The 25,822-nt window shown below is 47.5% G+C and overlaps 9 protein-coding genes across 13 annotated transcripts in view; 2 read left to right on the forward strand and 7 right to left on the reverse strand.

Annotated features, from left to right (window-relative positions):
* Positions 1–217: 217 nt before the first annotated feature.
* LOC117142614 (insulin-like growth factor-binding protein complex acid labile subunit) lies at positions 218–5,599 on the reverse strand. Of its 3 annotated transcripts, none has more exons than XM_033306698.1 (3): positions 5,223–5,599; positions 3,454–3,690; positions 218–2,080 (listed from the first exon to the last, which is right to left on the reverse strand). In XM_033306698.1, the coding sequence occupies exons 2-3, from the start codon at positions 3,475–3,477 to the stop codon at positions 491–493; spliced, it is 1,614 nt and encodes a 537-aa protein (XP_033162589.1). In that variant the 5' UTR covers positions 3,478–3,690; positions 5,223–5,599; the 3' UTR covers positions 218–490. The 3 variants fall into 3 exon arrangements, with proteins under 3 accessions (XP_033162589.1, XP_033162588.1, XP_033162587.1); XM_033306697.1 differs by having other exon boundaries at positions 3,454–3,723; XM_033306696.1 differs by having other exon boundaries at positions 3,454–3,849.
* LOC117142616 lies at positions 2,203–3,442 on the reverse strand. Its single transcript, XM_033306701.1, has one exon. It carries the CDS (start codon positions 3,223–3,225, stop codon positions 2,944–2,946), a length of 282 nt encoding a protein of 93 aa, XP_033162592.1. The 5' UTR covers positions 3,226–3,442; the 3' UTR covers positions 2,203–2,943.
* Positions 5,600–5,835: 236 nt separating the features above from the next.
* On the reverse strand, positions 5,836–7,059 carry LOC117142615 (mitochondrial import inner membrane translocase subunit Tim22). Its single transcript, XM_033306700.1, has 3 exons — positions 6,719–7,059; positions 6,118–6,311; positions 5,836–6,049 (listed from the first exon to the last, which is right to left on the reverse strand). The coding sequence occupies exons 1-3, from the start codon at positions 6,954–6,956 to the stop codon at positions 5,894–5,896; spliced, it is 588 nt and encodes a 195-aa protein (XP_033162591.1). The 5' UTR covers positions 6,957–7,059; the 3' UTR covers positions 5,836–5,893.
* Positions 7,060–7,186: 127 nt separating this feature from the next.
* LOC117143093 lies at positions 7,187–9,518 on the reverse strand. Its single transcript, XM_033307570.1, has 3 exons — positions 7,932–9,518; positions 7,782–7,878; positions 7,187–7,717 (listed from the first exon to the last, which is right to left on the reverse strand). Exons 1-3 carry the CDS (start codon positions 9,468–9,470, stop codon positions 7,314–7,316), a joined length of 2,040 nt encoding a protein of 679 aa, XP_033163461.1. The 5' UTR covers positions 9,471–9,518; the 3' UTR covers positions 7,187–7,313.
* Positions 9,519–9,611: 93 nt separating this feature from the next.
* On the reverse strand, positions 9,612–11,226 carry LOC117143096 (Golgi SNAP receptor complex member 1). The gene is made up of 4 exons (XM_033307575.1): positions 11,118–11,226; positions 10,868–11,052; positions 9,926–10,314; positions 9,612–9,855 (listed from the first exon to the last, which is right to left on the reverse strand). The coding sequence occupies exons 1-4, from the start codon at positions 11,137–11,139 to the stop codon at positions 9,753–9,755; spliced, it is 699 nt and encodes a 232-aa protein (XP_033163466.1). The 5' UTR covers positions 11,140–11,226; the 3' UTR covers positions 9,612–9,752.
* Positions 11,227–11,416: 190 nt separating this feature from the next.
* On the forward strand, positions 11,417–13,839 carry LOC117143091 (cleavage and polyadenylation specificity factor 73). Its single transcript, XM_033307569.1, has 5 exons — positions 11,417–11,570; positions 11,630–11,791; positions 11,854–13,145; positions 13,206–13,648; positions 13,709–13,839. Exons 1-5 carry the CDS (start codon positions 11,503–11,505, stop codon positions 13,796–13,798), a joined length of 2,055 nt encoding a protein of 684 aa, XP_033163460.1. The 5' UTR covers positions 11,417–11,502; the 3' UTR covers positions 13,799–13,839.
* LOC117143094 (cleavage stimulation factor subunit 2 tau variant) lies at positions 13,829–15,361 on the reverse strand. The gene is made up of 2 exons (XM_033307571.1): positions 15,115–15,361; positions 13,829–15,051 (listed from the first exon to the last, which is right to left on the reverse strand). The coding sequence occupies exons 1-2, from the start codon at positions 15,249–15,251 to the stop codon at positions 13,929–13,931; spliced, it is 1,260 nt and encodes a 419-aa protein (XP_033163462.1). The 5' UTR covers positions 15,252–15,361; the 3' UTR covers positions 13,829–13,928.
* A 294-nt stretch (positions 15,362–15,655) lies between these two features.
* Positions 15,656–24,027, forward strand: LOC117143089. Of its 2 annotated transcripts, none has more exons than XM_033307566.1 (6): positions 15,656–15,708; positions 17,762–18,773; positions 18,982–21,636; positions 21,701–21,822; positions 21,891–22,870; positions 23,025–24,027. In XM_033307566.1, the coding sequence occupies exons 2-6, from the start codon at positions 17,964–17,966 to the stop codon at positions 23,801–23,803; spliced, it is 5,346 nt and encodes a 1,781-aa protein (XP_033163457.1). In that variant the 5' UTR covers positions 15,656–15,708; positions 17,762–17,963; the 3' UTR covers positions 23,804–24,027. The 2 variants fall into 2 exon arrangements, with proteins under 2 accessions (XP_033163457.1, XP_033163458.1); XM_033307567.1 differs by having other exon boundaries at positions 15,679–16,209.
* Positions 24,028–24,929: 902 nt separating this feature from the next.
* The window catches only part of LOC117143088, a 54,696-nt gene continuing 53,803 nt past the window's right edge, over positions 24,930–25,822 (reverse strand). The window contains exon 10 of one of the 2 annotated variants that reach the window (XM_033307565.1): positions 24,930–25,803. In XM_033307565.1, coding sequence (XP_033163456.1) covers positions 25,099–25,803 — 705 coding nt within the window. In that variant the 3' untranslated portion in view covers positions 24,930–25,098. The remainder of the gene's footprint in view (positions 25,804–25,822) is intronic. The other variant, XR_004459595.1, reaches the window with a different exon arrangement.

Raw genomic sequence — 25,822 nt, forward strand, 5'->3', positions numbered from 1 at the left:
CCAACTCTACACATATGTATTATGTGCAGCAATTGGGAAAAACACATTTAAACTGTTTAAGGGATTTCAAGTAGTAAGAAGTAAATCGACAATTTGTTTTGACAATTGTGTTTAAGGAACTTTTAAAACTTACACTTTTATAAATCAACTGACGGAATTTGTTAAAAAAGCATAAGTTTGGCAATCACATTAACGATATATACACTATGTTAAGAACTTTAATTGGAATTAAAAATGTTTTATTACACACTAATGTGCGGATCTTAAGTACAATACAAACATCGATGGCTTCACTAAATACTAGGGTCTAGGGACTGGCAATGGGATCAGCTCCTTTGTGGAATTTAATACAGGGAGCACCTACATATGTACAGGATAGCACGCACAGGAAGTCTTTCGGTTGGGATCGCGTCACTGTCGTGGACATCTTTGGCTCGAAACTTGTGCAGCTAGCTCGGAATTTGAACCGCATTAGGATTTCAACACCGTGTTAGGCATTGGCAGCGCCAGTGGTCACCCCACTGCTGCTCCCGGCATGGACATTATTGAACTTGCTGGCCACCGAGGCGGGCTGCAGCTGCGAGAACTGCGACAGATTGCTGCCCCTAACGCTGGTGTACCGGATGGGTTGTACTCCGTAATCGCTGCCCTTGAGCCGCCGGCGCACACAGACCACGACGAATCCGATCACAAGACCAATTACCAGGACAATGCTGGCTATGATGGCAGTGAGTATTATGTAGCGGCGTCGCAGGAATCGCGGTGGCTCCTCGTCCACCTCGCGATACTTCTTGGGTATCACCATTTTGCAGATCCGTTCGGCTGTCAAATTGGAGAGCGGAGATCCGGCCAGAAGATATGGCGTTTCACAACGCGCCTCGGTTCCATCCCATTCCCGGTCGATGTGGCTTAGTCCAACCAGCTCCAGGGCTTTGAACAGTTCGCAGCTGCAATACCAGGGATTTCCGGAGATGCTCATGCGACGGAGTCGTGGCCAGGGTTCACTCGTGGAATTACTACTGCTATTGCTAGAACCGGTGGCATTCAGAACCAGAGTGGTCAGTGCATTCCAGGACAAGTCCAACTTCGACAAATTCCGACTGCTCAGCAGATCGGCCAGCTCCAAGCGCTCCAGCTTCGAGTTCCTAGAGCAATCCAGGTGCTCCAAGGCAGGCAAGTTCAGAGCTCCTTTCTCCAGGCTTCGCAGCGATGGCATGCTACTGATATTCAGCCGTTTCAGGGAAACCAAGCCCTGCAGGCTATTCTCCTTCAAGCTGAGAAAGGCATTTCCTGCCAAGTTGAGTTGAACCAAAGACTTGCCCAATTGCTGCAGGCTGGCTGGCATCGTGGAAAACTCATTTCCGGAGACATCCAGGAAACGAAGGCTTGTGAGCTTCGGGAAAAGCTGTGCTGGCAGAGACATCAGGCCATTGTGGGAGAGATCCAGTCGCTGCAGTGTAGCAACCGATGCAATGGCGGCTGTGGTAGCTTCATCCAGGGCACTCAGCTTGTTGTAGGCCAAGTTCAGCTTGGTCAAGTGGGGAGTGTGCTCGAAGAGCCGCCGATCCAGTCGAGCTATTCGGTTGTGACTCAGGTCCAGGTCTCGCAAACCAATCGGCTCGTAGCGAGTGTTGCGGAATGGACCTCTGAAGAGATCCGGCACCAAGGCATCGTCGCTTAGCTCATTCCAGCTGATGTAAAGGGCCTGCACATTGGGCACGTCCATGAACAGCGGAGCCTGCAGATCCTGCAGGCCACAGTGGCGGCAGGAGAGCGTTAAGCTGGCATTTGTGGCCGGCAGCTGTTGGAGCAACTTGATCCTATTGCCCGAGTACGAGACCACAATCTCCGATGCAGCTCCGGACGCAATCGCCTGGCTGCCAAACTGCTCCGGCCAGCGGGCCAGGATGTGCTCGAAATTCCTCACCGAGCAGTCCAGGTTGAAGTGCGTGCGATGATCCACATCCTGGGTGCTGAGGCACAGGCACGTCTGGCAGATGTTGCTCACCGGCTGGTACGGAATGTCCTCATGTTGGCCCCGAACTTCAGTGGCCAGGAGCAAAGCCGATCCTGCAAGGAACTGAAGGAAAATAAGGGTTTAAGTTAAATGATATTCTAATTTGAAGGTATTAATTTTTTAAGATTTTTCAAATTATATTCCATTTACATTACATACATGTTTTTTGGGAATTCTTAATTTTTAATAACAAAGCAAAGTCCGATCTTTGCAAAAGAAACTTTATTTATACCTTTGCTTCATTTCGTCATTAAAAAAAGGTATTTTAGGGAGATTATAATATTCTCGGAAAAACAACTTGAGTAACATGCACGTGTCCCTTGCAATTTTCGCCACATTTTCCATTGTACTGACCATGGGGTGGGGTGTTGTATATCTGATTTGAAGCTGCTTCTCATATGTCACGATTGCCCCGAAGTACAAGTGTTCAGACAGACGAAAGTACTTTGGAGACCAGTAAGGTTGGCGCCATTAATATAATTGCATTGCTGCATCCAAGAGGTCTAAAAAGCTGAGACGTGTAGCGACTACCAATGCAATGCTTTATAGGAATTTCATATAGCAAAAGTAACTTGATTTTCTTTTAAGGAACAGTCGTGCCATCTAAACTGATAATTGATTGCATTGAATACTACGATATTACGTATACGACAGGGTTAACGCACACAAGTTTGCTTAGTCAGCCTACACAAGTGTGCGCACTTTTTGAAAAAAATCAATCATTTCTGGGTCAGTATACAAAACAAAGAAATTATTCTGTCATCGAGCGTTGGTCTTTACACCGCAATAAATATTTATATAATTAACCAAGTATATATTTTACATTAGCATGCTATGAAACATATGGGTTCTAGTGAGATAACATTGATTGGTATAGATTCGGTCAGCCATATTCTACATAGATGCGTCTAGTTGGTCGGCTGCAACTAGTCTCCGAGGAACTTTAACATTATTACATCAAGAACTACATCCTCGGCTTTGTCAATCACACACAAGGAGAATACGAGCTCGGCCATCTTTCTCCAACGATCCCCACGATTTCTGTTCATGTTCATTAGGGCTTTGAAGTAAATTGCGATTGGTATCCGTACTATTGCTGCTTTCATGTGTCTTGAAGACTTGAGATAAATTTGTGGCAAAACATGTTCAACTGATATCGGTGAGTGAAAACTAAAAGCTAATGCGATTGTATCTGGGACATGACGCATCTGATTGACTCACACAGATCTGATTCGATAACCTATGTGGCATCCTAATTTTTTTGTTTTGGGGTCCGGAAGGAGGTCATCGATGTGCTTCATAAAAAGATCTCCCCACTTGGGCACTTTCAGGGAAAGAGCTTTACGAAAAAACACTCTCTGATCCCCACTATCTGGGCCCAAAGTATGTGCGATAAGATAGGGTTACTGTTTTGGATGGCTGAAATATTTACTCACCAACAGCAGAAGCTTGTGCTTCATTGTGGTATCGGTATTATGTAGATTCGATTTCGATTTCGTTTTCGGTGTTTTCCAACTTAGGCGTACTGAATTTCGAGTTATGTTGCTTGTATCTTTCGAGTTTCTTTTTAGTGCACTTATTTGTCTTTTGATTACACTTTTAACCAGAACATTTACTTATTATTTTTTTTAGCGCAGCACAAGCGAGCGTACTGCTTGCCTCGTAGTATAGAACTAAATTTATGAATCAAGTAAAGCCGCCGTGGACTGGGGCATTATTTGTTTTGATTAGATATCGGTGGGCAGGAGAAGAGAGGCTCTCTCGGGGCTCCACTCTCTCATCCTCCCTCTCCCGCTCTCTCTCTCCCACGTTCTCAGTTCTGCGATAGTAATCTAAGCGGTCGGTAAAGTAAAAGTGAATTCTAATTGAGTCATCAACGGACTCTTCTGTCTTTCTGGCACTCCCCCTCCGCTTTCTCTCTGCTTCTACCTTCCTCTCCGCAAGGTCGTCAGATTGCTTTGCTGCTTTCTTCGCCAGCTAATTGCTCGTAGCCAACCCCACCTGGCTAAAGTGCAATCGCTTTTTGAGCATACAACCCATACAGTGTGGCACCCCTACGGCGAATTTCAGTATTTCAAAGAAGTGTACATATATCAATGGATTTAAGAGGCTTATCTTTGTGAGAAAACAAATAAGATCGATGCACCACATCGATGATAGTTACTTTCAAAACTTTAGTAATTTAAATCCAAAATTAACTTCTTTACTATTCTCGCTTTAGTATTTTTTCTAATTATTTTTCTAAAGGTTCCTTAAAAATAGGTCAAAATTTAACTTTATATTTGATTTTCTGAAATATTTAAAAGGTTCTACAAAATTTTTCATTAACTTATCTTGTATTTATTCAGTTAAAGAAGTTGTACTGTATTGTTTAGCTTCGAGCAGATTGCGCTGCGATAAGATAAGAGTTTGTCTCTCGATGTGGCAACAAGTGTCTTTGGAGCCCAAAAAAAACAGACCATCAGTTGACTCAGCTTAGCCCCACCACAGCTGCTCCAAATGACTTTTGATTCACTGGCCGAAGGAGAGCCAATTAGATGCGATCGCAATTGCAAGTGTCACTTGGTTCCATTGAACTTGCTGACGCCTGGCATCGGGAATTAAGAATCGAGGAATGAGAAACGAGAGCGAAGAATGGAGAATCGAGAATTGAGCTGTTCGCAGCTGCCGACGATGAGAAAGGCAAACAAGAAGTGTTTGTGGCTCTGGAATTGGTTGCATAAACAAAACACTGACGAAGTTAACCGAGCACAGCCAGACGACCAATGTTGCCCAGACACTTGTGACTCACGATCGCATTGGAGGCAAGTACAGTGGACACTGCGATTGTAAAGAATCTGAAGATACTTAAGTTTCTAAAACTCCATTCTATTGTTTTATGGTGGCAGCTTTCAAAGTCTATTCATACTATTCACAAATGTAACAATGCTTAATATTTCGAATACCCTTTTTACCTGCTTTATTTGTATCTATATCTACAGATAGATAAAAGCACTATCTTTTAAAAGTCCCAAGCCCGCCTTTGATGTTTCTAGCAAATGCTATCAGAAACAAGTTCCCTGTCTGACTTCTTATCCGTTGTCCACTGTAAGCGTTCTCCTAAGAGATTTGATATCTGTCGCCTCGCCTCCAATAGCGTTTCTTTCAAGAAACCGCAAGGGTGGAGGACGGGACGCACATCCGTGGCAAAGTTCCATGTGCTTACTAGTCGTTAGTCTGTGTTTAATTTAATGATGAAGGCTTTTGCATATTCCGTGAACTGCACGCGACCCAACCGCACACACAATAAAAGTAAATGCCCGTCGAGTGCGAATGAAACCCGTTTGCGTTGCTGCGGTCACTGCTGATCTTGCCGATGTTGCTGCTGTTGCACTTTTGCAGCTGCTTGGTGAACGATGCTCATCCTCGTCTGGAGAAGAAACACGCGCGAATGCTGAAGCCGAAAACGGAAACGTTTGCGAAGAGGAGCCAGCCAGCGAACGATCTCTACCTGCCCGCCGCTCGAGTCGAACTGAACAAAAAACCGAAACTGGAAATTTGCTGCTGGATCAAGATTCCCGTTCGCGTTCCCACAAAAGTGGACACAGTGCTCCCCCGAAAAGAAAACCGGTCGGGGGCTCGCTGGCCGAATTTGAAAGCGAGACTGTGGCACATTGTTTATGCCACACAGTGCCTTTTTGATTGGGGCGCAATATTAATGTGTGGCAGCTGCACTTTTCCAAATGTCAGGGCTCCAAATGGGAGCCAACCGGAAATGGGGGCCATTATAGGTCGTGACGAAAGCGTTTCCTTGGCGGCGATTCACAAAAGCATAGCCATAGTCGTTAGTTAGAAACAAACATTTACTACGAAACAAGGGAACCGAAGAATATGAGCCTATCTAGAATGCATGTAGTAGTCGATGGCCGTGGAGAAGGCGGCGAATCCCAGGCCGCCGATGATGCCCGCCTTAACGCCAGCACGCAATCCAATCAGTCCGCCAGTGATGCCTCCGGCGTAGGTGCCATTCTTCCAGTCCGTGACGCCCCGATGCTGCAAAATCAGAAGGAGTCCTAGTTAATACAAACTAGTACACAACGCTTTTGAGCAGGTGGACTTACGCTCTCGATGGTGCACTCCACGGCGGAGAACACACAGCCGATGAGCGCGAAATTCTTCGCGTAGGAGTGGGTGGTGGAGCGCATTTCGCGGAACACTTCCCTGGCCGTCTGCTTCTTCTCATTCGCGAAGGGATCGGCCATGTTGGGATTAACGGAGGCGCTGAACAAACCCAAAGCTGCACCCAAGCCATAGCCTGAAATGGAGAATAGGTATGTATATGGTTAACATACATTTGAATTCTTATATTTGAGTTACTAACAAATACTGAATCTGAATCGTCTGAGGTAATTTTAACAAATAAATAGCTTATTGTAAATGTAAATAGCTCAGCATATTATAATTTGATTAGCTTTTTATTAAACTTTCATTAATGATTGTTAAACCATTAATATTAACATATAATAATCAAGCATGATTGGTGAAACGAATTATTGTTATAAAATAATAATCATGGATGGATTGAGGATAGCACATATATGACAACTCAAATGTCCAATGACTGGAATATGCAATAATCTGTGATAATCAAGAGGGGACTGTTTTGCAAGTGGCTGTTTTGATTATGAACAATTAGTTTTAGAAGTAGGTAGTGTCACCCACCCATCACACAGGCCATGGTGCATTTGAATCCACAGCTCTCCACCACCGTTTCGATGAACTTCTCCTCGTTGGTCTTGATCTTCACCGGGCCGTTGCCCTTGGGGATTATGATGTTCTCGCGGTAGCGCTGCATGTTTCCGACGTACTCCATCGCCATGCGATCCAAATCCGGATCGCCAAACATTTTGGGCGCCGTCACCGGCGATTCATTGTTTCCGGCGTTGGGCAGCACGGACATCTTTGCTATTTTATATAGATTTTTATTCACAAATGCAGGATTTTGTTTTGCGCTAAACGTGTTGTGTAAAAAAAACCAAAATTATTATCACATCGCCGAACAGCTGCTTGCCAGGGCTGAACTATCGCAGCAACGAGAGCTTATCGACAGACAGAAATCTATTATCGATTGTCCCAAGAAACCAATGAAATTGGCGGGGAAGTACCTTTTTTAAATTGTTCTCTTTAAAATTGAATTCAAAAGCTTAATTTTTTATTACATTACGTTTAATGTTCAACATTTTCACATATGGGTGACAGTTATACAAGGTACACTCAAATTTACTTGTGAAAATCCTTAGAAAATTAGAAATCCTAATTAACCAAGATACCGTATCGAAAAACTGGACTGGTACTTGGCGTCTTCGCAGGCTCGAATGCGTTTCCCCAACTCGTTGCAGGTCTTCTTCATCGCCTGGATATGAGCACGACGGGCCTGTATATCGGCCATGCACTTATCGTAGTCGTACATTAGGCCCGGCTTGAAAAGCAGTCCGCCCTTGGTCTCCAGCTTGTCCCGCTTGGACTTGAGGTCGGCGTGCTCCAGCTGCAGCCTGGTCAGGTCCTTGCGCAGCTTGTTCCGCCGCTCGAATCGGTCTATGTACTCGGCCCTCGCTTTGGAGAGCATGTAGGAGATCATGTCCCGCTTCTCACGCACGCACGTCTCCTCGATCATGGACTTCTTGTAGTTCGACTGCATGACCGCAACATCCTTGCACTTTTCTATACAATTTGTATGCATGTGAGTTTAACGATTAGTTTAAAGTTCTAGAGTTCACCAATTTACCCTCTAGTTGCTTGCTCAACTGTATTATGGATTCGTTGGCGCACAGCATTTGCGAAATGGTCAAAGTCTCAGTAACACGCTCGAATTTCATCACTTTCTGCGGGAGAAGAATATACAAGATTGTAAGTTCCTAGCACTGTATATCCCTACCTCATCCACAAATGCCAGGTTGTGAAGGTTCAAGTTGAGCTCGTAGCGCTTCTCGCTAATCTGGTTGCGAAGGTCCTGCATGCGCCTGAGATCGTTGTCCAGCGCACGCCTCAAGCGATCCATGTCCTTCCGGATGAGGGTCTTGCGCATGAATCCCTCCAGACGCTGCTCCTCGTTGAAGGCGAGGACAGAATACGAGTTAAGCTCCAGCATGGCGCGCGACGCACTGTGTCCGTTCTTGATCTTGATCATCTTCACCCGCTCCATCAGATTGTCCACCGAGTTGAGGGCATTCATCCAGCGAATGAACTCGCCAGCAGCATCGTCCGGTGGCAGTGGCTGAAAGTTGTTGAACTTGCGATTGCGACGGAAGTAGTCGCAGACGACATTGTTCAGAAGGGTGTTTTGGTACTTCTCGAAGGTGTAGTCGTCTACCAGGCGCTGCAGCTCCAGCAACATCTTGCGCTTGTCCAACAGGTGCTCCTTGTTCTTCTCGGTGTTCTCCGCATTTTCCACCACGGTATTGATAAGATTGTTCAGGAAGTCGACAGTGAGGCGATACCAGAATGGTTCTTCAACCGGGACTTGCAGCTCCTGGTGGGTCTCCAACTCCGCATCGACAGCCTCAGTGAACATGGCCATGGTGTCCACTTCCTCCCCAATGACGACCTGTTTTTCTGTCGGCTCTTGCTCATCCGGCAGATCATCCATAAGTACGGATTCGTCGTCCTCTTCCGACTCGCCCGCTGCATTTTGAGCTGTGCTAGCATCCTGATCGGAACCCGAAGAACCCCCCGACTCACCCTCGCCGGCATCGTCTGTGCCATCCTTGTGAAATACACCATCATCTGTCTCCGGTTTGGTGTCGGACTTGTCCTGAGCGCTGTAGTCCGGTTCAGGTTCTGGTTCCGGGTCCGGATCGAGTGATATGTCCGATATGCTTGGCAGACTTTCAAATCCGCGGATAAACTCACTCTTTATGGACACTCCCAGCCTGGGCAAGGGCTCATCCACGCTGCCTTCCGAATCGAGATCCTCTTCGATTTCCTCTTCGACGACAACGCTTTCACGTAGAGTTGGGGGCTTTTCGTTAAGGATGGCCTTTATATCTTCTAAGTCATCTTCGGAATCCTCGCCGCCCGATTCCACGGAATGGAGTTCCTCCTTATCCTCGTCTTCCGGCATCTCCTCAGATTCTATTGGAGCCGTAACCAGCGCAGCCTTCATAGCCTCTTCCTCGTCTTTTTTGGCGAGCCTTTCCTTAATCCTCTGCAGCTTTTCGCGCTTTCGTTCGTCGGCGGTAGCAAGACCCTTTTGTTTAGCTCCAGATTCCCGGCCTTCCTTTGAGGTTTCTTCATCCTCGGCTGGCAATACTGTTTCGCCTTCTCCTTCGATTTGATCTACGTTAGCTGCCTCACCTTGGATTTCTGCCCCCTCCGCCGCTTCAGCGATCGTTACTAGTTTGGGGGCATCCTCCACGGCTGGAATCTCCTCGGCATTGTCTATGGGGGCGGCCTCTTCGGGTGGATTTTCAGCCATCTCTGTGCAATTGAAGTCGTTTCAATAACGTAGCTCTATGACTGTTTTGGGTTTCTTTTTGGTATATACATAAGTTGTTATGTTTGCTGTTTGCCTAAAGTTATTAACTGCTGCTTGAGATTAGGATCAAGGGCTGTTGGGTTTCTCTTATATAGTACATTTTATTGCTATCACAAGTTAATCATACACATATACCGTCGGAAAAAACAAACTAAAATTGCAATTGTCTGTAATGGAGTTGAATGCAAGCTCTATCTTTGGCCAAATCGCGGTGGCAAGTCACTAGTTGAAGGCGTAGAGCAGCAGCAAGATCACACAGAAGCCAATAACTGCTCCCAGGATCAGCGAATCGCGTCGCTTTTTAATGTTGATGCGCTGAATGAGACTGTGGATATACAACAAATAATTGGATAAGTAAATATGAATAAATTTAATTGATAACTCTTCTATCTCACCTGGAAATCAGTGGGAATCGATTGGAGATATCGTTAAAGCGGGTCTGCAGCCGCTTGAATGCTTGTCGCTGGGCGTGAAGATGGTCACGCGTCTCAATCGCGATATTTATCTGATCGTTGACCAGGTGACTGGCGCTGTTGAGGTGCCCGCTCTCCTTCAGGTACATTTCTCGCCGGTTCAGGCCCGAGATGGATGGACTGCCGGAGCTGGTGGCCAATCCTGAGCCACGAAGCAGCTCCTCGCGCTCAATTCGCATTGTGTGATTGGCGCAGATCTTATTGAACTCCTGGCGGTAGCCCTGCAGGATCTCTCGATGCCTCTGCAGTGTGTGCATGGCGGCTGCTCCAGAGGCGGGCAAATCGGACATGGACTCATTTAGCGAGGATAGCTGCAATTAAGAAGAATGAAATAGGTCTATCCTGGTGGTATACAAATGTGAATTGCCTAGAACACTTAGATAACTAAACAAGATATACGACAGCAAAACAATTTATACATTTTGTGGTTCAGTCGGTGACTCATTCATTACTTTCAAGTTATCTATTAAAGTATTTATCAAAACGAATTCATTTAGCGAATACAAGGAGGAATACTCAAACGTTTTCCTTTAAAGATTCTAGCAAAGATCAGATCAATTAAAGCTTGAATAATATTATATATTATATATACAGATTCATAGAAAATGGGAAAGTGATGGAATGTTTTCAATATAAGTATCTTAATCGTGGCAGTTTTTCAATTGTGCACTGAATTCTGCTAATTAAATTATGATTTTTGGGAAGGTATAGTGTGAAATTAGTTATTCATAGTAGCACATAGCCGGTAGCACAGAAATTCGCGTAATAAATAAATAGGGATCAGCACTACATTGCTTCGGGTTTAATCCCAGCTTAAAGTTTTAATCCCTGCACCAGCGCAGGGCATTGGGTCACCTATCGCACCTTCTCCAGCATCTGCTCGATCTCCTCCGACAGCGAATCGAAGACGTGCTCGCCCAGGAGCGGCGATGTGTCAACGCCTCCTAGTCCTCCACTTCCACCTCCTCCGCTGCCAGCACCGATTTTGCTGAATGCCACCAGCTTCAGGTCGATCTCGTTCTCCAGGCTCCTCGCCTGCTTCCTGAGCACTGTGCGGGAGGTCGAGAGAAGAGATGGCTTATATGGAAGGCAACCATTAAGTCCCACTGCTCACCATCGTAGCTGGATCCTCCCATTTGTCCAAAATAGTTTTTCTTTATTTGTTCGACTTTCGTGTGGCAATCGGTGTGACCAGGTCAGGCCAGGCCCAACTGGAATGAGTTGAGAGTATCGCAAAAGATTAATAGCCAGATTTAATCAAAGCCCTATTTAAGAAATAAATGTTTACTTTAATAGTATTCGAGAATAATTAAATTGTCCTAATAACCATTACCTTTTTAACACTAGCTAAATGTAAAGAGTGGCGTGTTCTTTTCCAGCCCCTGTGTGAACAGGTCCCTACCGGCAGTCATCAAACCTTGGTCACACTGCCGAGCACAGCGTTTTGTTGCCGGCGATTTGTAAAAAAGTTTGTTATTGATTGAATTGTTTTAGACATCATGACGCAGGCAACAGGTGATGCACGCATGCCAGACGAGGAAAGCGACCTGCTGCAGATCAAGCCACTGTAAGGAATCTTGATTTAAACCAGATAGACGAAACTCAAGGGTAACGCTTATATTTCAGTGGTGCTGGCCAGGAAGTGGGACGCTCCTGCATCATGTTGGAATTCAAGGGCAAGAAGATCATGCTGGACTGCGGAATCCATCCGGGATTGTCCGGCATGGATGCCCTGCCCTACGTGGATCTAATAGAGGCGGATGAGATTGATCTGCTGTTCATATCACAGTGAGTACTGCGGCGCTTAAATGGGCATTCAACTTTTAATGGTGGATGCTTACATTTGTCAGTTTCCACTTGGATCACTGCGGCGCATTGCCCTGGTTCCTCATGAAGACCAGCTTCAAGGGCCGCTGCTTCATGACCCATGCCACGAAAGCCATTTACCGATGGATGCTGTCCGATTACATCAAGATCAGTAACATATCCACCGAACAGATGCTATACACGGAAGCCGATCTGGAGGCCTCCATGGAGAAGATCGAGACGATCAATTTCCACGAGGAGCGCGATGTGATGGGCGTACGCTTTTGTGCCTATATTGCTGGTCATGTTTTGGGCGCTGCCATGTTCATGATCGAGATTGCTGGCATCAAGATCTTGTACACTGGTGACTTTTCGCGCCAGGAGGATCGACATTTGATGGCTGCCGAAGTGCCACCGATGAAGCCGGATGTTCTTATCACAGAGTCCACCTACGGCACTCACATCCACGAGAAAAGAGAGGATCGAGAGAATCGATTTACCTCGCTAGTGCAGAAAATTGTTCAGCAAGGCGGAAGATGCTTAATCCCAGTATTTGCCTTGGGCCGTGCCCAAGAACTGCTACTTATTCTGGACGAATTTTGGTCACAGAACCCGGATCTGCACGAGATTCCCATCTACTATGCCTCCTCTCTGGCCAAGAAGTGCATGGCTGTCTACCAGACGTACATCAATGCCATGAACGATCGAATTCGACGACAGATAGCGGTGAACAATCCCTTCGTTTTCCGCCACATTTCCAACCTGAAGGGCATCGATCACTTTGAGGATATCGGGCCGTGCGTAATTATGGCTTCGCCCGGTATGATGCAGTCGGGATTGTCGCGAGAGCTCTTCGAGAGCTGGTGCACAGATCCCAAGAACGGAGTGATCATAGCCGGTTACTGCGTGGAGGGCACTTTGGCCAAAACCGTTCTCTCCGAGCCGGAGGAGATCACCACACTCTCCGGTCAGAAGCTGCCGCTCAACATGTCCGTCGACTACATATCCTTTTCGGCTCACACGGACTACCAGCAGACCAGTGAATTCATCCGCCTACTAAAGCCAACGCACGTCGTGCTCGTCCATGGCGAGCAGAACGAGATGTCGCGTCTTAAGTTGGCCCTGCAGCGGGAATATGAAGCAGATGCGAGCACGGATATAAAGTTCTACAACCCGCGAAACACACATGCCGTCGATCTTTATTTCCGTGGCGAGAAAACCGCCAAGGTGATGGGAAGCCTGGCAGCCAAGAACTCGGAGGTGGGTAGCAAACTCTCAGGAGTTCTGGTTAAGCGCGACTTCAAGTACCACCTGTTGGCTCCTTCTGATCTGGGCAGTAAGTAATATTGGTTAGTTCCTTTGTAAGAATTTCGATTCATTCAAATAATTCCCACAGAATACACGGACATGAGCATGTCTGTTGTAACCCAACGCCAGTCGATTCCCTGGGGCAGCTCGCTGAGCACTCTAGAGCTGCTGCTGGATCGCATTGGAGCCGGCTGCGTGGAGGTTCTGGAGGCGGAGCGAAAGCTGCGTGTGTTCGGCTGCATCGAGCTGACTGTGGAGCAGAAAATCATTGTGATGGAGTGGCAAGCGACGCATGTGAATGATGTGTACGCCGATGCCGTTCTTGCCTGCATCATGCAATCGGAGTTGGGCGGAACCAATCTGAAGGGCGCCACAAAGCAAACCAAATCAGAGGACTCGCGCTTCCGGGAGTGCCTAATCGAGACGCTACAGGACACCTTCGGCGACAACTGCGTGCCGAAAATGTTCGAGGGCGATCTGCTGCCAGTGACGGTGAGCGGTAAACGTGCGGAAATAAATCTGGAAACCCTGGTGAGTGTTCATCGGTGCTTTCTAACGTCGAAAAATATCGTTAATCTGCAATCTTTCCAGGCCATCAGCTGTGCCGAGGATGATGTGCTGCGTCAAATGCTCAACACGACGGTACAGAAGTTGCACCAGACCCTAGTCTCCGCTCTTTGAACATAGAGCTATTCCACTTAATAAATCTCCTTGTGTTGAAATGTTCGTTTTATTAATTGATTCATGTTGAAAGTACTATAGTATGCATGATCGAAGTGGTGATTTTCCAATTGTTTCAGCCGGAGTAGATTCAGCGCTGAGTGCTCTTCGCAATCTGCTCTTTGAGCATGAGGATACTGGTCCGTTGCTCGGAGGGCAGCTGCGCAATCTGCTCTTCGGACAGCTGTAGCACCTGCATGATGAGGGCAGCCTTCTCCTGATCGGAGGCATCCGAGGGCAGGACTCCATGGGCGCCAAGTCTGCTCTGCAACTGCTGTGCGGCCGCCTGCTGTTGTTGTGTCGGTGGCGGCGCTTGGGGGATGCCTTGTGGCGGTGCCTGCTGCTGAGGACCAGGTCCTGCCCTTAACCTGGGATCCATGGGGCGCTGGCGCGGATCGCTGGGGTAGGGGGCCGGTGGCGCCTGCGGAACGACCTGCTGCTGCTGTGGAGGCATCTGGGCCCGAGCTCGGGGATCCATCAATGGCGGAGGCACTGGATTGGGTAGAGAAGCGCGCAAATCCTGGTCCATGCCACGGCCCATCATCCTGGGATCCATCGGCATGGGTCCACCGGGCACCATGCGCAAGTCGATATCGTTCGGATGGACATTGGTTGGGAAGCCAGGTCCGGGGACGGGCATTGGTGGCGGGGGAGCCTGTTGCTGTTGCTGCGGGATCTGCACCTGCTGCTGCGGAACCTGTTGCTGTCCCATCATGGAGTGGTTCCCCGGCCCCTGGTGCGGATTGCCGCCCAAAACGGGGGGCATTTGGTTGGCCTTGAAGAGCATGCCGAGCGCCTGCTGCGGGTCCACGATCCTCATGACCACCATGGCCTGCAGCAAAGCGTACGCCAACTGAGGATTGAGCATGAGCATCTGGCGTGCCTCCGATGGATTGCTGACGATGCAGAGCTTCATCTGCTTCATCAGTTCGTACATTTGCTCCGGCGGCAAGGAAGCCACAGTTTTGGTGATGAGCTCGGGAGCATCCTCTGGTTCGCAGGGCTCGCCATAGGGATTCTCCACCTGGGGTCCCTGAAGCAGCTGCTGCATCTCCATGCGCGACTTCTCCGTACAGGCGTTGTCCACACGCAGTGTTCTGCCGCCGATCTCATAGCCATTCAGATTCCGCATGGCACTCAAAGCCGTCTCCTGGTCCTTGTACTCGCAGAAGCCAAAGCCCTTGGGTTTGCCACTTTCCCGATCGAAGACCAGTCTGGGGGATTGGGAATAGGAGGTTTACAGCAAGATATTGCATGACTCTTAGGAGAGAACTCACTTCAGTGACAAGACCGGGCCCACTTCGCTGAAAATCTCCTTCAGCTTCTCCTCGGTGGCCTCGTAGGGAATGTTCCCCACGAATACCGACCGCATGGACTTGTCCATAATACTTTGTTCCTGCGCCTTATCTGCCATATCTGTGTTGTTTAATATTATTTACTGCACAAATTCGAGAAAATCTTAGCAAACGTTGACAAACTCGTCTAAATAATTTCCTGCGTTCCGGCTTGCTGTTTCTTCTTCTTCCTTGAATTATTTCCCTTACCAGGGATTCATACCTTTCTTCATATATTTTTTGGGAAATAAAGCGGTATGGGACACAAAATATTAAACCAAGTGTATTAACAGATAAACAAGCCATTTTATTATATTTTCTTAACTAAACATTAAAAAAAAATAATTAACAGTATTAGTCTAATTTTTGGGACTCTCAACCATTGCCATCATCTAAAAACGCCGTATTTAGCGAGAAAATAGCTAAATGCCCTGCTTAGCTATAAATACCATCAATGCTAGTGCTTGTAAGTTCCCGCAGCCCGCATACGTTTTGCAGCACTCCAACGCCTGGTGTTGTAATTTTTCTTGTCGCAAGGTGAAAACGATTTAAACGGTTTTTGATAGTGAAAAGTGCAGCAATATGCACGAATTGTACACCAAAGTGTAGATGAAAGTGGCGTTTATTCGTTTTCTATGCGGCAGTAGACAAAAAACGGCTCGAAGTGGATGAAAAACGTGCTTGAAAATTTTACTTTGTGTGTAGCCACACGCACTCCAACACACACAACGCACACACACACAGACAGAGGGAGATAAACGCAGCGATGGCCTCGCAGTCGCACTCGCACTCGCACATATAAAAAGCTCGCTTGTATATTGGAAGAAGGAGCGCACAAAGCGGAAGACGAGAGGAAAGATTTCTGTGTCATTGAACGAGAAAAAGAAGAAGAGAAGAGAGCCAGGAGCTCCTGGTCCTCCTGTTCCAGTTCCTCCTCCAACTCCACTTCCTCTTCATCTTTAAGCGGCCGCAGGTGCACCACGCTCTTTACATTTCCAAGGATACGCTCTCAGCCGCTCTCTCTCTCGATCGATACTGGTAATTAGCTGGCGTCCTCTCTTTGTGGAAGTGTCATTCCATTCCATGGACGAAACGAAAACGAAATCGATGGCAATGGCTGGTGAACAAAAGCGGAAATATGTGCATTTTTAAATTGTGTGTGTCTGTAATTATGTGAATAATAAGCAGCAGAAAAAAATCGTACAATAAGTGGCAAGATCAGCGACATTAACGCACACACACACGCGCGCGTGCACACTGGAAAAAAGGTTGGCTGCGATTGTTGTTGCTGCAAACTGGGATACTGGAATAAATCTTAATGCATTTACGCACCGTGTGCTCCTCAATTTTTCGACAGTCTGTGTGTGCATGTGTGCATGTGGGTGTTGTGTGTGCGTGGTGTGTGTAACCTTTGGCAAAGGAAAAATCAATAGCAACAGACGTAGACATTTGTTTGCCGCTGTTTATGTGCAGCCCTCGCATTGTCCTTCGCCCCCAAAACAAAGAGCCACCCTTGCAGAGATGGCCAAATCCCAAAAAAGAACCAAGCGAATGTTGGTCTACAGACAGACTATAAATAAAAGCAAAAGTTATCGCAGAAGGCAAGCAGCAAAAGGCAAACCAGAGGAACGGCCAATAACTCGTCAGCAGGCTGGGTCTGGGTCGTTGCCTCTTTTTTTCCGATTCCGATTCTGATTCCGTTTCTTCCTGCTGCTCTGGCTCCCCGAGCGAAAAAAGCTGCTCCAGAAGTTGTCTCACCCAACTGCGGCCGGCATTCCAATCCGCCATTTCCACTGCCCAAGCAGGACCTTCTAATTAGAATTCTTATGTTGCTCCTATGTTGTTGAGGTTAATATGAACGGACTTGAATACAAGACATGGATTTAGTAAATCAATAGAATCGATTTAAAATGGCACCTCTGATTTTGAAAATGGGGAATTGACTTTGAGGTGATTGTTGAGTCTGCTTTGTTCCAGTCGGAATTCCTTTTAAACTCTCATTTTAATCAATTGGGATCCTCAATTATTAAATATAAATTATACTTTTTTGGTAGCTATCTAAAGAACAGACTAATTACTGGTAAACCAAAATCATTATGTGCTCGTTGTTTAAAGTATTTTATTTTTATCAAGCTTTTATTTTGTTTTCTTTTAAAGAAATTACTCACTGCAAGAAACTTCAAACGAACGTTTTTTTTACTGATTATTTTGTGCTACCCCCGATAGTAAAACATTTGTGGTTCTAATTGTGCAATGCTTTTTATATTGTGATTAGCGGATAACTGTTGGGATGCACAGGGTTCCTCCTGTATTTCAATCCAAATCGCCTTCCTATAAAGAAAATAGGGTTTATTATTTAAGTATCCTCTTTATAATAATGGATTGGTTTTGTATAAAGCCGAGTTTGTTAAGATTACGCTGCACGCATTCCGTGGACACTTGATCACTTGGATCGCCGGACGGCGCATTCTTCGCATATCGGGTATCGTTTCACCGAAGACGTTGATATCGGAGCGCAGAATGTGCCCAGGGACTGGTACATTGATTTCTGGCACCAACATTCTGACATTCTTTATTTTCTCCATTGCAGCTCAGCCGCGTCGAATCAGAGGATTGAGCAAGATGGACGCCAAGCCAAGGAAATACGTTGTTTTATGACTCTGAAGGGCAACCACGCCAGTCATCCGTCGCACTAGAAAACTAGAAGCCAGGCTCCCAGAGAGCAGGAGCAGCCAGTGAGCAGGAGCAGGAGTAGGCAGGAGCCACACATAGAACAATCTAAAATCGTCATCATGGTCGACAACAGTGTCCAATGCCCCGTGTGCACATTGTACCTGCATGCGGGCATGAATCTCTCCGATCACTTGGAGACCCATCCCAAGGAGCAGGTGATCAAGGCGCTGGTGCAGATGACGATCGTTGGGAACGGTGGCAACAGCATGGGCAGCGTTCTTGCTGCCGCCATGCTGACAGGAGGAACTGGAGGAGGTGGATCCAGCGGCGGCGAAGCCAGTGCTGATGAGAAACCGGCCGTCTCATCACCACCGTCTGGCGGCGATGTCAAGCCAGTCGTGGCCAATACCATATCAGCAGCAACAGCGCCTGTGCTGCCACCAGCACCACCACCGCTATCCTCCTCCCTCGTGGCGGCCTGCTCCAACGGAGCCGCCTCTTCGACAACCAGCTCCACACCCACCTCCACCTCAGCAAGCAACAGCAGCAGCCTCAGCAGCAGCAAACCGAGCAATCCACCGATGAAAGCACTGAAATGCTCACCGCCCACAACTGAGGCGCGAGCCAGCACATCCGCACATCCCACCACGAGCAGCGTGTCCACTTTGTACCAGCCAGCGCAGGTCACTCCGGATTACCGCTTCAACCAGCAGCCACAGACGACGGGCTTTGGGCGTGGTGTCACCACCTCAGCAGCCGGTCTGGTGATTCCGCAGGTGCCTCAGCAGCACTTCCTCGCCAGCCATCAACAGCAGGCTCACTTTCCACACCAGCAGCAGCCCCCGCAGCAACAGCAACAGCATCCGCAGCATCAGCCTGCTCTGAAGTTCAGCTACGCCACAGCTTTGCCCCCACCTCCGCCGTTGCAGGTGAGTAGCACAAGTTATTTGTCTGGTCTTAAAGGCTGCAATCAAGATTTAATGCAGGATTCCTTTGACAATAAAGGGCTTATATTATTTACGAAAAGTATAAGCAGACATAATACAAATCTCGGGATCTGAAACGTATACCCACTTGTACCCTTTATGCTTATATAAATTTTGTATCCGTTCCTAAACAACTCAAATTTCTTTACAGCTTTTTACGCAGCAGCAGCAACAGCAGACGGGTGTTCCACCGCAGACCCAGCAGCAATCGCACCAGAAACCACCTCCCGCCTATGGAGCCGCCATTAGTCAAATCCGATCTCAGCACAACCAAAACAAACAGCAGCCACAGTCCCAAAGCGTGGCTATGCAACACAGCCTAGCCCTGGCACCAACGACGACATCAGCGGCTTCAACTTCACACGCAACTGCAGCTGTCAAGCAGCCCAGTAAACCGCAAACGGAAGTATTCCTGAATCCCCCACCACCGCCATCGGCACAGCAACAGTTGCAGATCCACAATTTAGTGCAAACTCAAGGTCAACACCATCAGCATCCTCACCAGCAGCAGTCGCAGCCGAGCCAGCAGAGTCACCAACAGCCACCGAGCTTGCAGACCTACGGATTAGGGGTCAGCAGTAGCTGCAGTTCCTCCAACAACCCCTCGACATCGGGATCTGGTCATCGTGCGAATCGTCAGACAAACTCACCGTTTGGAGCACTGCTAAATGCTGCAGCGGCTGTGGCCTGCGCATCGCCGGCCTGTCCCACCACCGCATCTTCGGTATTGAGGTTTGCAGAATCACCGGTGGCACACTACCTTGAGCGGGAAAATGGTGACTTCATTGTCCAGGAGACACCGAAGCATATCGTAGAGTGTGTGGAGAAGGAAGACGGCGAGTTTTCCGTGATCGAGCGCATTTATCAATCCCCGCCGAGTGTTCTGCACATACACGATGATGATGAGGATGACGAGGATGAAGAGGAGGAGGACGAGCATGAAGTTCCGCCCGAGGAAGAAGACGGTGACGATGAGCGGGAGGAGAACAGCCACAGCCGTAATATGAGCAAGACAACGAAAAAGGCCCGTAAGACGAAGCCGAAGCGCGGCTCCAAGCGCATGTCGGACGAGGAGGAGTTCATGAGCCTGAGCAGCGGATGTGAGAGTGAGTTGGAAAAAGAGCGTAAGCAGGAGCAGCTAAATGCGGCGGCATCACTACCACCTCCATTGTGCACGGCTCCTTCTACGAGCGCTGCTGCTGGAGCTTCCACCTCCAATCTGGCGGACAATCATTCCAATTCCGCGTCCAACTCCGCCTCCAATTCGAACTCCACCGCCACTACAAAGTCCAAGAAGAATCGAATCACAGTACTCAGCGATGTTCCGCTCAATATGAATGAGTACCTCGATTTGATGGGCAACATCGTAGCCTCCAGTCGCATTGGGGCAAGTCGACCGTTTGCCGCTGTGGCTCCCATACCACTCGTCAAGGTGGAGAAGGAAGAGCCCCTGGATGATTACGACAACGTGGCAATGGCCGCAAATGCCGAGCTGGAGCAAAAGCCCAGCCTTGAGCACGGCACCACCAGCGTCATTCGAATGGCAAGCACGGCTGCTGCGTCGACATCTGCAACGGCGACCGAAACGTCTCCCGAGGATCTCACCCAGCCGCCGCCCATGAAAGTCGAGGTTGAGGCGACCACCACGTTGTTGCCGCAGCGCTTTTCCACTCCCGCCCAGCATCGTGGGCCTAAGAAATTAGTCATCAAACCAAAACAAACAGCACCAGCGACAGCGACGACAACAAAAAAGACTGACACCCCATCTTCCCCCAGCAACAACCCATCCATATCAAGAGATCTGGTGCAAGTAAAGAGTGAGACCCTGGAGGCGCCAGCGACGAGCAGTAGCAGTAGCATTCTGGAGAAGCACCTAACCGCCAGCCGAAAACTATTGCATCATCACTCGGCGGTGAACGATGACGATGCCCGGGTGCTGCTGGAGTTTGCAAACTCCAAGCAGCCGCCGCCACTAGCAGCGTCGAGCACAACGTTTGTGGTTAATGCCAGTGTAGGCTTTCCCTCGGCTGGCTCAGTTTTCGCCAGCAGCAGTAGCAGCTGTTCCAAAGCACCGGCCAAGCCGGGAGAGGAGTACATCCTGCCGGACAACAACATGGACGTGGATGAGATTGTGATATCCTCGTCGTCTTCCTACACCTCCACCGCAGCCCAGGTGCAGAACACGTTACAGCCGCCGGACTTTAACTTTCTGTACCACCAGGCCACTACCACGGCTACGACGGCCACATACTTTAATCCCTTCTCCAGGCAGCAGCATCATCATCAGCAGCAGCAACAGCACGGCGTCAGCGATGCCACCAATGCGGCCACTTTGGCTTCGTCGTCCAGCAATTCGTTGGACCACGACTCGATGAATGCTACATTCCGGGTGGCCAAGACCCAATCGCTGCAGTCATGGTATCAGCAAGAGCCGGATCACGATCCACAGAATCAGGGTGGTGCGGAATCGGGAACTGCCACTCCCTCCAATCAGAGCCAGGATGTGGTCAGCCACCAGCCAACCAACTTTAACGCCGCCCTAGCGGCCGTCGATTGCTGTAGCGTTGCTTTGGACGAGGATGCAAAATATCTTGATCTAGACGCCTGCAAGCGGGAGCAGCTGAGCAGCAGTAGCAACCTGCCATCCGCTTCCGCGTCCACAACGTCGTCGTCCTTCGCTGGCGCTGGCACGGAAAGCAGTTTGGTGGGTGGTCTGAATATCCGAACCGATGAGAAGATGCCCGCCAAGGGTGAAATCTCCGAACAGGAAAGCAACTGCGACATCGAGAACTCCTGGAGTGAGTCGGTAAGTGCAAGTTTATTTCGTTCATTTTAAATCCAAAACTAAGTATCATTTTTATTCTTTACAGGTTTATGGGGATATTTCGCAGCGGTACTTCAGAAACCAGTTTTCCGGCGGCTACAACCCTGATTGGCGGCAGGACTATTATCCGGCTCAGGATCTCAGCGCTCAGCAGAGAGAGCAAAAACGGTAAGAATTGAAATTGTAATCTGTGACAACAAGGTATAATAGTTTTTTAATCTCTTAAACACTAACAGTTTTGACTTCAATGCTGTCGATGATGAGGCTTCATCTAGCTCGAGAAGGAGCCATCTTACAGATCTTCTCCCGACAGCGGCCACCTCCTCCGCATGTACGTCATCAGCTTTGCTGGCGGGTCCACCAATAGCTTCGACATCACGGGCTGCTGCTGAGGCGGCAGCGGAGGCGGCTGCTCTTGCCCAGCGGAAGCCGCAGCGCCGCAAGCTCTACAAGTGTCCACACTGCGAGGCGATCTTCGAAAAGCTTAAGGAGCGTAATGCGCACATGATTGGCGAACACAACTACGTGCGGCAAAATCGCCGTCTAATTTGCACTCAGCCGCAAATGAATACTTCGATGTTACCGCCACAGCAACAGATGATTATGCAGGCAGGTGAGGTTGAGGATTCCAAGGATGGCATTGTGAAGATAAAACAGGAGCAATGCCAGGAAAAGCATGATGTTGAGCAAATGCACGACCATTCCGAACTTTTGGCCGATGTCAAGGACTCTGAGCTGATGGGCATCGGCGGTGATGGCGACGGTGATGTAGATGACGACATTAAGCCACCCAACCAGCTAGATGAAAAGCCCACGCTGCCGCCATTAGCCATGACGACCCCAGCGGCTAAATTAGCAGCTTTGTATCGAATGCTCATCGCCTACAACGAATCCAAGCTCGGACAGGAGCGCAACAATCTTAGCGAGCTGGAGCAGAAGGCTATGGAAAAATCCATATTCCTCTGTTATGTCTGTCGTACCGACTTCCCGTCCGTAAAGCTCTATGACGCCCATCTCACCGAGCATCCCGCTGAATGCTTTACTTGCGGCAAGAAGTTCTACCGCTGGAAGAACTTTTCCTTGCACTTAAAGCGGCACTTGGGCTGGAAGGAGTTCGGATGCTATGTCTGCGACAAGAAGTTCGTGGTGCGCAGCGCCTTGGTCGAACACATGCGGATGCACACGGGGCAAACGCCACTCAAGTGCAAGATATGCGGTAATTCAATTAATTAACTATTTATAACCATGGGTCGATAAGTGTTAATGTAATGGATCTAGTTAGTCCTATTGATGTAGTAGCAACACTTATCTACTCAGACTACTCAGGCTGTAATATTTTTCCTAACTCCATTTATACACTCACACAATAGGTAAAAAGTTCAAGCGATACTCGAATCTGACGCAACACCGCAAACGCCACACCAAAATGATGGTGCGCAAAAAGGAGTACGTGTGTCACTGCGGCGAAGTCTTGCCCTCGAAGGCTCGCTTCCTGTGGCACAAGGAAACGCACGACCTGAAGCCGAAGTGCTGCCCGTACTGCTGCGATCGGTTTGTGCACGCCAACTCGCTACGTCGACACATACGGCTGGCCCACTCTGATAAGTTTGACTATGCCGAACCTATGGAATGTCCGATGTGTAAGCAAATCTTCGCGAAGACGTCCATCAAGGCGCATATGGCGACGCATTCAACGGAGCCCCAATACGATTGCGCCATTTGTAGCAAGAGCTTCTCCACCAAATGGAATCTCAAGATCCACTCGTGGGTACACGCCAACCGGACGGCCAAGCCCTTTAAGTGCGAATACTGCCCAAAGGCGTTCGTGCGAGAGTTGGACTTCAAGAACCACATCAACGCGCACAAACAGATCAAACCGTACACGTGCGAGTACTGCGGCTGCAAGTTCATCCGCAAGTACAATTACATGCGACACCGGCGCGAACATCATGGCACCAAGAAGTTCACCTGCGACCAGTGCGATAAGTCCTTCCATCGGCATTACTATCTGATAGAGCACCGGCGAATGCATACCGGAGAGCGTCCGTTCACGTGCACCATCTGCGGCAAGAGCTCCACAACTAAGACCAACCACAACAAGCATCTGAAGATCCACCATTCGCGCGATCCCTTCACGGTGGAGGTCTAAGGCGTTCGGTTCCATTGGGCTGATCGTAATCGAACTAAAGTTTAATATAATCATTACCTAGGTAGTTGTTCATGACTCTTCTATGTGTGTACTGTGTGTGTCTGTGGTTAAAACAACAAAACAAAACAACAAATTAGTATTACCTATCGAACTATATATTTAGTTAACATATGCGATTGCCAATTCTTGTTGAATAAACCAACAAGAAACAATTATCACAATAATTACATTTTACTAATCTTACATTTTGGATGTGGTTTAAGAACGTAGCTAAATGTGAAAGTGTTCCCCATTCTCTTCCTCCGGATTCGAATCACAATTCGCGTCAACCGCTTTAATCCCGTTTAGGTTTTAGATTCTAACCCACTTTAGTAAAATGTTATACCTAGTTCAGTGCAATATACATCGATTAAATACTATATGCCGCGATACTTTTCATTTCTAGTTTAGTAGTTTAGTTCGCATTAAGTTTATTCATTTATCTATCCATGCCTAGAAGAGCATACTAGTTAATTTAAGTTAGCCGAAATTGGTCTTAAAACTTTCGAGTTTTTCCAGAACTTGAGCACATTCTAAGCGAAGGACACATACACAGAAAACGAACACCCATCTAACAACTTGTTATATAATTTGTATTTTTCTAATTAAAGAGAAAACTCTCTGCCAGCAATCGAACGTAAGCGAACACAACTGTCATATTGGATAACAAATTTCGATGTACGTAGCATATTTTTGATTTATAGTAGTTGCAACTTCTCTAGGCTATTTTAAAGGATTGTTTCAATGGTTTATTGCAGCATTAGTTAAAATTTGTAGCTCTAAGTGATCCCAACATTAAGTATAAATAAAATTTCACAATACATGCGTACATGCATCATAATACGAAAACAAACAAATGAAAACAAAACAATTTTAAAATATTTACAACTTACGATAAAGATTTCAATGAGAACTAATGGAAAGAATCCCATTCTATGAAGGAAATAAATTCAATTTATGGATAATTACAAAACAATCAACGCTTTTGATTTATACTTTTGCGGGACAGCTAGCTCTGGACGACTGACACCACTCGGTTCAAACTTCAAAAACTTAATCCAAAAGGGATCTTTTAAAATGAAATCATCGATTTTTAATGGTTTGTCATTATATTTTAATAATAATATTTCGTGTTTTTTATAACATCTGAAACTTAAAATATGAAGTAATACTGTCACATACATATTCATTTATGTAGCGTAGGAGTAGATTGATTAATAAATAGAAACTGAAACTGGCTTACATTAGGATTTACCTTAGAATTTCTTCAGGAACATCCAATTTTCCACCAAAGATTGGTAGACTAGCTTTTTCTTGTGCCTGTTCTCGTAAAGCTCCACTTCGATGAGATCAGCGTCGCCATTGGAGCGATTGGGGTGATAGTTGAGAGGATAGTGTACCCGGGCGAAAACCAGCGGATGCTTGCAGAGGCAGGCCTGCAGTGCCTGGCGCACCGATTTTTCTTTAAAGTTCTTGTTTCTCTTAATGCCGTGCAATTTGACGCAGAACGATCGCAACGGGAACATGAACAACTGACTGGGCATTACTTTTAGGTGGTTAAACGAAACCTTTTCGGTGTCATGGAAATCAATGTAGAATACTGTGACTTGCTCACTGCTTGGAGATACGATTGGTGGAATCTCCTTGATAATGGCCCTGTACCACTGCTTGTCCCTCGAATAGCGGGCCAGACACAGGTCACCCACCTTCGGCTTCTTCAGCGGTTCCGCGTCCTTGATCAAATTGCTCGTCTCCTGGATCAGGCTGATTTCGTGCTTGGTGAACTCCGAGAGACATGGGGCGATCTGCAACTCAGTGTCCGAGAATACGTTGTCCACGGTACAGTAGAACTCTTTTACTCCGTTGGGAAGGCTCAGGGTCTTGAAGCTCACACTGGGATCGTAGAAAGACCTCACCGTCGAGGTGTCAATAGGTAAAAAGGTAATGCTGTCCTTTATTTCCTTGAAAAATATAATAATA

This window comes from Drosophila mauritiana, chromosome 3R (assembly GCF_004382145.1).
Source record: "Drosophila mauritiana strain mau12 chromosome 3R, ASM438214v1, whole genome shotgun sequence".
Lineage (NCBI taxonomy): Eukaryota > Metazoa > Arthropoda > Insecta > Diptera > Drosophilidae > Drosophila > Drosophila mauritiana.